The sequence below is a fragment of the Dipodomys spectabilis genome, unplaced genomic scaffold (assembly GCF_019054845.1).
Source record: "Dipodomys spectabilis isolate Male_0828 unplaced genomic scaffold, ASM1905484v1 ptg000002l, whole genome shotgun sequence".
Taxonomy (NCBI): Eukaryota; Metazoa; Chordata; class Mammalia; order Rodentia; family Heteromyidae; genus Dipodomys; species Dipodomys spectabilis.
In genome coordinates, this window is record NW_024870679.1 from 19,510,617 (window position 1) to 19,522,121 (window position 11,505).

At 51.3% G+C, this 11,505-nt stretch overlaps 1 protein-coding gene across 1 annotated transcript; it reads left to right on the forward strand.

Annotated features, from left to right (window-relative positions):
• The first annotated feature begins 4,125 nt into the window (after nucleotides 1-4,125).
• Reg4 (regenerating family member 4) lies at nucleotides 4,126-9,749 on the forward strand. Its single transcript, XM_042685497.1, has 5 exons — nucleotides 4,126-4,192; nucleotides 4,710-4,804; nucleotides 6,708-6,845; nucleotides 7,830-7,935; nucleotides 9,682-9,749. The coding sequence occupies exons 1-5, from the start codon at nucleotides 4,126-4,128 to the stop codon at nucleotides 9,747-9,749; spliced, it is 474 nt and encodes a 157-aa protein (XP_042541431.1).
• The last annotated feature ends 1,756 nt before the right edge of the window (nucleotides 9,750-11,505 follow it).

Sequence of the window (11,505 nt, forward strand, 5' to 3'; positions counted from 1 at the left end):
CCAGAAATGGAGCATGTATGCGACGGAGAGAAAACAGACTTAAGGACGGGGCGGGGGGTGGCGGGGGGGGGGGGGGGGGGAGGGAACAAGGAAGAAAGGGAGATAATTAGAAACCATTGGATCCAAAGTAAAGTAAAATGTGTATTTGTGTATGTGTGTGTGTGTGTGTGAGAGAGAGAGACAGAGACAGAGACTGAGACTGAGGCAGAGAGACAGAGAGACAGAGAGAGATATTGGCTAAAGATTACGTGCTCACATAATCCTGGCAATGAAAGATGTTTGCAGACATCGAATCTGGCCTTATGGCAACCGTGTGAAGTCGACTCCTGGGAAGGGCGTGTGGTAGGGGTAGGGCTGGATGCCGCCCTCCTTGATCCTAGACTAAACAACACCTGATTCCTCACGAAGCCTGTGGCAGCCGGCCAAGTAGGACATGTTGTAGACCAGGAGTGAGCAGGAAGACATTCTGAGCGCTGGGGCTAAGATAAGTCATGGAGACTCTGAACCTACCAGTATTGTGTATGTGTGCGTGTGCATGTGCATGCACACGTGCATTTGTATGCATGCATATGCACACATGTGCTGGTACCGGGGCTCGAGCTCAGGGCATCATTCTCTCACTTTTCTGCTCAAGTCTGGTTACCACTTGAACCACATCTCCACATCCAGCTTTTTGCTGGTTCATCAGAGAGAAAGAATCTCACAGAATTTCTTGCTTGGGCTGGCTTTGAACTGTGATCTTCCAATCTTAGCCTCCTGAGTAGCTAGGATGACAGCCATGAGCCACCGGCGCCTGCAGGACAGGACTTTCAGTGAACCTCTTGAGCTAACCAGCCGGTGCTGCATAACAGGCAGCTTCTCATGCACAGACGGAAGTCGGGGAAGGGCCGTGCTCATCACTGGTCTCATGGTGGAGATGGGAGAGTAGGGACGAATCTTGTTGACCACAGAATGAAGAAAAAAAACAATGAACCGCTTCTCCCGACTCATTCATTACCTCTCTGTCCTATTGAGGAGGCCAGGATGGTGGTCATTTTGCTTACGACAGGCCTCAGGACCACGTTCACTGTCACACAGGAAAGGACAAAGTCCAAGGCCATACAGAATCGCACCCCGTGGAGGCAGGAAAGAACTATCATTTAAAATAGAAGAAGCAGAGGCAGAAGAGGAGGAGGAGGAAGAGGAGAAAGAGGAGGAAGAAGAAGAAGAGAGGAAGAGGAGGAAAAAGAGGAGGAGGAAGAAGAGGAGGAGGAGGAGAAGGAGGAGGAGGAGCAATTATTATTCAAGCCAGGCATTGATAGCTCATGCCTGTCATCCTGGCTACCCAGGAGGCTGAGATCTGAGGATTGCGGTTTGAAGCCAGCCTGGGCAAGAAAGTCTGTGAGACTGGCACACACACATGAGAGAGAGAGAGAGAGAGAGAGCAAGTGAAAGAGAGAGAGAACGAGTGAGTGAGAGAGAGAGAGGAGAGAGAGTTTATGCTGGCAATCACTCCATTGATGTGAAGTTTTGCCTTCCTTGCCTGGTATTACAGGAAGGTGGCAAGGCCTGTCCCACAGGAGGAACCCCAGTACTGCTCTGAGGAACCCCAAGTTACTGTGACCGGGCTTCAGGAAGGCTCAAGTCAGCCCCGGGGAATCACACCGATGCCCCTGTGGAGGACAGGAAGGTGCTGTGTGCTGCGGCCAAGTCGGTGGTGGCGGGGTGCAGGGAGTGGGTTCCGCAGAAAGAAATAATGAAGGCACAAAGGGATCAAAAGTCTGGTTCTGTTTTTAAAGTGAAGTTGGGGGACAGGGAGACGGGCTGTTAGGAGATTAGAGCATCCGGTAGACTTTGATAACGTGGACGGAAAGGAGAGATTGTGTTTGAACACAGGGAGAGGTTCAGGACTCGTCAAAGCACAGCTTGTGTCCATTTTCAAGCCGTCATTCATTCACGGCTTGTTGTTTTTATCTGACTGCAGATAAGGCTTATTATTGCTAAATAACATTATTGCTCCATGATTTAAACAAAGGTTATTAAATCCTGAGCTGAGAGGATATAAGAGTTCCAGAAACAAGCCCGAAAGGAGCCAGCGTCCACCGAGCTGCCATCCAACCAGGTAACCCCCTCCCCGACCCAGCCACAGGCAGCAGGGGCTGAGCGCTTTCCAGAAGCATCTGTTTTCCTTTGTTCACTATACACTGGGCAGAACTTACAAGCCGCAGCTGATACAGATGTTGGGATGTTGTTTGATTTGAAGCATTTGTTTTCCCTCTTCCCTCCTGGTAAAGCGTTCAGGCGTGTTGGGGTCAGTCACAGCCCATGTGGTAGAATAGCGACAAGACTTACTCCCAATGCTCACTGTCTGTTAAACAAGTGAAGGACTACGCAGCCTAGGTGGAGGGCTAATGGATTCCATGGGGATTTGCTGGACATCTAAGTCATTTAAGCTCATTAAGCAGATACTTTAGCCTGACACCAGTAGGTCATGCCTGGAATCCTCAAGAGGCTGAGATCTGGGGATCACAGTTCAAAGCCAGCCTGGGCAGGAAAGTCTGTGAGACTCTTATCTCCAATTAATCAGCAAGAAGTTGAGAGTGGAGCCATGGCTTAAGTTATAGAGCACCAGTTTTGAGCTAAAAAGATAAAGGATAATGAACAGGCCGTGAGTTCGAGTCTTAGGAGCAGTACATACTCAAAAGAAAGTTCCCTTATCTCCACTCCCCCAAGTCATCTGGATAAATGCTAACCATTTGTATTTTAGAAGGTATGGGTAAATGGCAAATAACCCATTATTTTGGGGAGAGGAAGTCCAGAAAAGGAATGTAGGGCTTCTGGAATTAACTAATGTGTGTGTGTGTGTGTGTGTGTGTGTGTGCTGGTCCTGAAGCTCCTCATGCTTTCAACTTAAGACTGGTGCTGAACCCTTGAGTCACATTTGCACTTCTGTCTTTTTGCTGGTTAATTGGTTCGCTTGCTGGGCTAGCTTCAAACTGTGATCCTCAGATCTCAGCCTCCCGAGTAGAATTATAGGTGTGAGCAGCACCTAGCATGTATTTTTTTATAATTGGGGAAAGGTTTAAGATACTTTCATTGATATGTTTTAAGGCAACATCTGACTGTGTAGCCTCCACTGGAAATCCTGGGTGACTTCAGTCACCCAAATAGGATTACAGGTGTGTCCTACCATGCTCAGTGTAAGGTTTATTTTTTTCTTTCTTTTTTTTTCAAATTAAATTTCACCAGTCTAGGACAGCTGGTGACAATGAGCAAGGCACGTAATGCCAACAAACCCCAGGTTTTTCTTATCTGTAAAATGTATTGGGACATAAAGGGTGGGCTGGATTTCCTTGTTTTGCACTCACAGTCTGACTTGTTGAATTTGAACTCCTATAAACAACTACTTAAAGATCATTAGAAAATGTATTGAGATGCATTTTTTCACCCTGAACTCAAGCATTTAAAGAACCACTTGGTTTGAAGCCATCTGTTCAGATTTTTCTTGACTTCAGAAAGCCCATCATCTATCTCCTGCCTTCTGCTGGCCTTTCTGAAAGTAGCAAGGGCAGACACCACAGTACAAGGGTCTCCAGTTAGGTTTCTGAGGTCTTGCAGGTAAGAAACTCTTATTAATTTATTTACTTATGTATCTATTCATTTATTTGTATAAGTGTTGGGGCTTGAACTCAAGACCTGGGTGCTGTCCCTTAGCTTTTTTTCCTACTCAACGCTGGTGCTCTACCACTTAAACCATATCTCCCTTTTTGGCTTTTTTTTTTTTTTTACTGGTACTTCGACTTTCTTGCCTGGCCTGGCTTTGAACCATGATACTCAGCCTCCTGAGTAGCTAAGATTACAAATGTGAGCTACTGCTGCCTGGGCCACTTCATAAATTATGCTTCCTAATCTCTATGCTCATTTTAGGATTTGCTTGCTTTGTAAAATTGGAAGTTTGCCAGCAAATATTCTTTTCTTTCATATGTGATTTGTTGATTGAATTTCTGTATCCTTCTCCTTGGTGTGACTGTGTTTGGATTGCAGACTGGAAGAGCCCAGAAATTTCCAGAAAAAAAAAAAATTACAAGGGCTCTGAGATCCTTGGAGTATAAGTGTCTGGAGTTTGGCCTCTGGGAGAAGAGGAAGATGGCGTGTAAGTCCATGCGGCTGCTCTTCCTGCTGAGCTGTGTCGCCAGCCCCGAAGTCCTAGGGGGTGAGTAGAATCACCCAGCGGGGTGGAGCCCTCGGGCAGCCACATCACGTGCTCCCCCCTCCCCCCCCCCCCCCCCCCCCCCCCCGCAACCCAGGAGATCATCTGGTGGTCTCTGGTCTCTGTTGTCCCTCCTCCTCCTCTTTCTTTTCCTCCTTCCTGTACTGTGGCTTGAACTTAGGGCCTTGAGCTCTTGCTTAACTTTTTTGTTCAAGGCTGGTGCTCTACCACTTGAACCACAGCACCACGTCTGGAATTGGAGATGAACGTCTCTTGGCTTTGTCTGCCACGTCTGACTTGCAACTGTGATCCTCAGATCTCAGTCTCCTGAGTGGCTAGGATTACAGGCGTGATCTACTGATGCCCGGCAACAGTAGAAATGTGTAGCAACACTTCCAAGTTCTTCTGAAGGTGTTCTTTTCCCCTTCCTCCAGGAGGCTGAGGGTCTACAGGCTGACTGGAGCCTGAGCGTCCAGGCTTTTGCTGTCATGGGCTGTAACTGTCTTCTGCTCATGCGCAGATATCCTCAGACCCAGCTGTGCTTCGGGATGGTTTTACTACAACTCCAGTTGCTATGGATACTTCCGGAAGCTGAGGAACTGGTTTGATGCTGAGGTAGGAAATCTGAGTTGGCCAGGCACTGGTGGCTCACGCCTGTACTCCCGGCTTTTCGGGGGGGGGGGGGGGAGCAAGGGGGAGGTGAGATGTGAGGATTGTAGTTCAAAGCCAGTCAGGGCAGACAAACTCTCATCTCCAGTTAACCATAGAAAACTAGAAGTAACACGGTGGCTATAGTGGTAGAGCACAAGACTTGAGTGGAAAAGCCAAATGGTAGTAGGAGGCACTGAATTCAAGTCCCAGCACCTGCACACTCACACACACTTGCACACTCACGCACACAGGAATCTAACTAGTTGGTTTCCCTAGAGCAAGGGGCTGACAGATTCCCCAGGACTCATTTGATTCTGAGTTAGTTGTCGTTCCCCGGCACTCAACACCTCATGCCTCAGAAAATCGAAGCCGGGAGACAGAAGAGGGGAAGCGTAACTGAATTCTTCTGTGAAATTCACCAGAAAGAAAGAGATGGGCAGTGGGGCCTCGGGGACACCAGGCAATGTATGAAGAGCTCAGAACCAGGCTCTGTGGCCTGTAATTCCAGGCATGATCCCGGGATCTGAGGATTGTGGCTTAATGCAAGCCTGGACAGCAAAGTCCACCAGACTCTGATCTCCAATTAACCACCCAAAAAGTCAGAAGTGGAGATGTGGCTCAAGTGGTAGAGTGCCAGCCTTGAGCAGAAAAGCTAAAGGACAGTGCTCAGGCTCTGGGTTTAAGTTCCAGGAGTAGCCCCTCAAAACTATGAAGCAATCCAGATGAGAATTTCAATTGCTCTCCTCTCCCACCACTGCATGGGCCTTATTTCCTGGAGGCTTTGTCTGAGGTTCATCAGTAGCTGGACACTAAGTGGGGAGTCGGTATTGCTGGTTGTGAATCTTGGTGCACAAAGAAGAAATGGATAAACAAGATGGAATGCCTAGTCTATGGACATTCCGATTCAAGAGTCTTCTTTGGCTAAAAGAGTATGGGGCTGGGCGCAGTGGCTCCCACCTGTCATCCTAGCTACTTGGGAGGCTGAGATCTGAGGATCTCCCTTCAAAGCCAGACCAGGGAAGAAAAGTCTGTGAGACTCATCTCCATTGAACCATTTAAAAGCTTGAAGTGCAGGTGTGACTCAAGTGGTAGAGTGCCAGCCTTGAGAGAAATAGTAGAGAAAGAGAGAGAGAGCCCAGGTTCAAGCTCCAGTACTAATAAGAAACCATCAACAACAGCAAAAAGTATAGGAGGAGATGGGGTGAGTTTCGTGGCTGGAGGCATGGTCCGAGTGGAATAACACCTGCCTAGCTAGTTCAAGACCTTGAGTTCAAACCCCCATATGACAAAAACACACAAACACAAACAAACCAAAAACCCGTAGAGGTGGGATGCAGAAGTGTGACCTTTAATTAGGAAATTTTCAATTCAGTGTGAGCTAAATGACTTGTATAAGATGCTATCAAGAGTAATTAATAGAGAAAACCGCAGGAAGTCATTGCTAACACTGCCTGAGCTGACTCCTGAACAAGGAGAAGGAGAAGGAGAGACAGAGATGGGAAGAAGAGGCTGAAGGAGGAAGAGGAGCAGGAGGAGGAGGAGGAGCAGGAACAGGAGGAGGAGGAGGAAGAGGAGAAAGAGGAGGACTAGAAGGAGGAGCAGGAGGAGGAGAGGGGAAGGGAGGAGAGGGGAGGGAAGGAGGGAGGGGAGGAAGGAATCCGGACTCTGATTTGGAGGGCACTGAAGGGCAGGGGATGTGGCCTGTCACCTGCCGTCTCCTGTCCCACTCGGGAGCTGTCCCTTCTAAGCTGAGCGTGGAGGCCGTGGCCCATCCCCGTGGCTTCTGGGGGGTAGGGGGGCGTGCGTCCATTCCGCAGGGCTCAGCGGGGCAGACTGGCCGTGGCTAACAGGCATCTGTCTGTCGCAGCACGAGTGCCAGTCCTATGGCAACAGGAGCCACCTGGCCTCCGTGCTGAGCTGGCGGGAGGCCGGCATCATGGCAAAGGCCATCGCCGGCTACCAAAGGATCCAGCCTGTGTGGATCGGCCTGCACGACCCCCACCAGGTAACCCACACTCGGGGCCCAGGACGGCTGCCACCCGGCCTGCCTGCCCGTCCTCCAAGGACAACACCTCAGCCCTCAAAGTCAGGACCCAGGCCTGGCTGTCAGTGGAGAGAACCCCAACAACACCACAGTCCCCAGCTTCTCACTGAGATCCCCTCAACTGTTACCACACAGTACAGACACCATTGTCTTCAAAATGTTGTAGTGTGTGTGTGTGTGTGTGTGTGTGTGTGTGTGTGTTAAAGCCACAGTCGATCTTCAGTGCAAACAAGCCTGGCACTTCTGGCTTGATGGGGTGCATCGGTGATAAGTCTCATAAGGACTTTCCTGCCTGGGCTGGCTTCGAATTGCAGTCTCCAATAAACCACCAGGAAGTGGCACTGTGGCTCAAGTGGTAGAGCACTCGCCTTGAGCTGAGGAGCTCAGGGACAGCGCCCAGGCCCAGAGTTCAAGCCCTACAACTGACAAAAAACAAAACAAAACAAAACAAAAAAAAACCCAATACTGAAAAAAGCCAAGGGCTTGTTGGTAGCTTTCACCTGTAATCCTATCTACTCAGGATGCTGAGATCTGGAGGATCTTGGTTTGAAACCAGCTAATGCAGAAAAGTCCCCAGGACTATCTCCAAAGTAACCAGCAAAAAGCCAGTCTGGCAGCCTGACTCAAGTGGTAGAATACCAGCCAAGTCAGCAAAGCCAAGCAAGCATGTAGACCCTGAGTCCAAATCCTGGTACCGCTAAAGAGAAATCACTGAGTATACATTTTAAAGATCACACTTTTAGCCCAGAAAAAGATAGTGCCCCGCCCCCTCAACTGTTTACACCAGAAATAAATACCCTGAGGTGTCTACCGTGTTTTCCTCAGGCCTCCTTCCTCTTGTGCCCACACTTGGGTACTTGCCCCATGGTTTTCATTCCCGAGGGGGTGGGGCCCAGCCTGCTGACCCCACCGACCCCTGTGCCTCTCCCTGGCCTGTCATTGCAGAGACAGCAGTGGCAGTGGACTGACGGGGCCGCCTACGAGTACAGCGCCTGGAAGGGCAGGGCCGAGGACGGAGGCGGGCCTTGTGTAGAGGCCAGCCCCAGGCACAGTAAGTTCCAGAACCTCCCCCCATCCCCGCCTCCCGGGCAGGCTGCAGCTTGCTCCTGCACCTCCTGGTGCACCCCCATACCCACGCCTCATCTCCTTTACAGGCGTTTATTTACAGCTGCTGTCATCTCCCACGCGGGGAACACATGTCCGCCTGGAGAAAACCGGGCCATAGGGGGTCGATGGAGGGAGGGAGGAAAGGTCACCGATCTCGCCTGGCTGCCCTCAAAACCCAATCTTGGCCCTGGTCCCTGGGGAACAATGGCCAGAGACCAGAGACGAGGATCCCCCTTTCCCTGCCTGCTTTGATCCTTCCTTCCTTCCTTCCTTCCTTCCTTTTTTCCTTCCCTCCTCACTTTTTTTTTTTTTTTTTCTGTTGGTCGTGGTGCCTGAACTCTGGGCCTGGGTGCTGTCCCTCAGCTCTTCAACTCAAGTCTAGCGCTCTACCACCTGAGCTACAGTGCCACTTCCGGCCTTTTCTGCTTATGTGCTGCTGAGGAATTGAACCCAGGGCCTCCTGCATGCCAGGCAAGCAGTCTACCACTGAGCCACCTCCCCAGCCCGTCTTTTTTTGTTTTTTAACCAGTACCAGGATTTGAACTCAAGGCCTGGCCCTTGCTTTGCTGAGGCCCTACCACATGAGCTTCTAGCCTGACCTTTGCTTGTTTTGGAGATGAACATTCATGGACTTTTCGGCCAGGGCTGGCTTTGAACTGCAGTCCTCTGGGTCTCAGCCTCCTGAGTAGTGGGGATGACAGGCGCCAGCCACCGGCATCTGGCCGGTGCATATTCTCGCAGCAAGCTGGCAGTCCCATGTTACCAGCTCCATTGCTGCCATCCTATCCTCCATGGGGTGTCTCAGCCCTTCTCCCCAGTCTCCTGCTGCCAGTGGGGAGGCCCAGGATGACAAGTGGCTCTGAGGAAGTGGTTTTGGGGACAGGGCTGGGCCTCTCTTTCCCACCCTCAGTCCTTCTACAGTCCACCAGCTCCAGACTCCACCCTTCCAGGAAAATGTCCACAGGACCGGAAGGAAGCTTCCTGTCACTTAGAAAAGATTCCCCCCAGGCCTTCCAAGTTCCCAGAGCTCATTTCCAGTGTGCATAGATGAGGTCCTGCTGTACCATGAGGAGCTCTTGGGGTCTTCAGTAGGCTGCACTTCCAGATGATTTTTGAAACAAGTATTGGTGCCGGGGCTTGAACTCAGGCCCTCCCCGCCTCACTTGGCCTTTTCGGTGTAGATACAGTCACGCCTCTGCTTCCCAAATGACTTTTATTTCTGTTAGGAGAGGGAGGAGCTGTCAGGGTTACAGATCCGGAGATGGTAAAAGGCTCACAGACAAGATGCAGAGTTATCCTGAGGCTTTGGCTCATGCAGTAGTAGGGCTCTGGCACGTCTGAAACTTCCCGGGCATCCTGGAACTTTCTATGAGCTGATGGAGCAGATGCCAAATGCCTTCTGCTTTGGGAAAGCTCTGTTTTTAAGGCCTTCCACTCGTTGCATGTGGCCCAGACCTGTTTATAGAGGGTAATCTATATTCCAAGTGATCCGAATGTCGGGAATATCTAAAACCAACCAACCAACAACAACAACAACAAAAAAAAAACCAAAGCCAGCAGCCCCCCTAGACTGTCAAACAGCTTAACACCAAGACCAAATACTGGGGCGTCTACGCTAGTCACGTGACAGGCACATGGGTCACGCCGGCCAGCGCAGCGCTGAACCCGATGTCCACTTGCTTTCTTACAGACTTTCTCACATGGAACCTGAACGTATGCAGCCAACACCACCATTTCCTGTGCAAGTACCATCCATAGAGCCAGCCTGAAGAGCCGCGCCACCTGTATGAGCCCTCTTACTCTTCCTCTTTGCCTAGTGCCTCACGCTCACCCCTCCCACAGAGTAAACTCAGCAGCTCACCAGGCCTCCGGTGCACTGACTTCAGATGACGCCTGAGGCGGCCTGGGCAGAGAATAGCTTCTCACCCAGGCTCACCCTCCTCCTGCTGCACACTACTGCCCATCTCCCCCCCACCCCTCCCCCCCACTATGCCACCTCACACATCCAGAGGTGTGGTCCCAGGAGATGAAAGATCTGGGCCTTTGGCCATAGGGGAGACCAAGAGCAAGAGCAAGCGTCTACCTCCTGGACCTCCTCAGCGCAGCCCCTCTCTCCACGGCCCACAGCCTCCCCTGGGCCTGAGTGCGTGTCCCTGTAGAGTCCTTCCCAGGCTGAGTCGCCCCATGAACTCTTCTATTAAAATAAGGAGGAGGTTGCTGTGTCCCAGTCGAACAGTGGTGGGAGTGGGAAGGAGACCCAAGACCCAACAATAGGTTCCAGTGTTGCTCATGCCTGTAATCCTAGCTGCTTGGGAGGCTGAGAAGTGGAGGATGATAGTTTGAGGCCAGGCTGGGCAGAAGAAAGTTCACAAGACTCCTGTGCAACCCATTGCCGGGGGTAGCGGTCTATGCCTGTCATCCCGGCCGATGGTAACAAGTTTAAGGTAGACAGAGGTGGAGTGTGGCTCAGGGGTGTGCCCAGATGGAAACCAAGATCCATATCCTGCTGACAACCAGTGAAAAGCAGGGCTGGAGGCATGGTTCAACAATATGGTACCAGCCTAGCGGGAATGAGGCCCTGAATTCAAACCTCTCCCAAATGACTCAGAAGCACACTGGTATTTCTCTGACTTCCTCCACTTCCCATCCACCTCCCATCTCTCTACCAGTGGCCCTGGCTTAAAGTGGGGGGGAGGGGGTTGGCCAATGCAAAGCAGGGTGATGAAGCTGGTGATGATGGATGACATCTAGTTGCAGGTCTTCTCTACCTCCAAGGGCGGGATGGCATCACAGAGCGGGCGGTGGGGTCCGCTGGAGCCCTCAGGAATCCCCCCTTCCTTGGCCCTCCATGTGCTATGCCTTCCTTAATCTCCCCACCGCGTGGCTTGTTGAGTGTGTGCTACAATAACAGGACGGCAAATCGTGCCTGCAGGCCCAAATCCTTGTGGTGATGGAAGAAGACGCAAGAACAACCTGGTAGTTGTACTCAGCCTGGCTTCGGCCCAACCACAGGCACTTGTTCTGCTCCAGGCTGATTCTCCCCCCTTTCAGCATATTGCTGGCTAACTGGAGACCAGAATCCCTTAGATTGGGCTCTTTGGGCTGGCTTTGAATCATGATCCTCAGATCTCAGCCCCCTGAGTAGCCAGGATGACCGGCGTGAGCTGCTGGCGCACGGCTACAATCGCATTCTTAGTGCGAAAGCCACAGCAGGGCAGAGAGCAGGGGCCCAGCAGTACACTTGTTCCCCACGTGACACAGCCAGCTGCTTAGCACGGTCTTCCACCCCGAGCTGAGGACCTTCCTGACCACCAGAGCAGCCTGAGGCCGGCCATGGGGTTCTGGCTGAAAAAGAGCTGGAGGAAGAAGGGGAGAGTGGGATGGGGTGCCATTCTTTGGGGAAATATTAGAAAAACATATTGTTCAGAACAACAGCCGAACCACTGCAACTCGTGGATCGGGTCCTTCGTGTCCGTGATCTGGAAGAAGCACACACTGGGAGGAGTGAGTTGGC

Bases quoted from the DNA above. Each gene is read 5' to 3' on its own strand.
- Reg4 (XM_042685497.1), top strand. From the start codon at position 4,126: ATGGCGTGTAAGTCCATGCGGCTGCTCTTCCTGCTGAGCTGTGTCGCC. The intron at 4,805-6,707 runs GTAGGAAATCTG...TGTCTGTCGCAG, and splicing joins GGAACTGGTTTGATGCTGAG to CACGAGTGCCAGTCCTATGG. The intron at 6,846-7,829 runs GTAACCCACACT...CTGTCATTGCAG, and splicing joins GCCTGCACGACCCCCACCAG to AGACAGCAGTGGCAGTGGAC.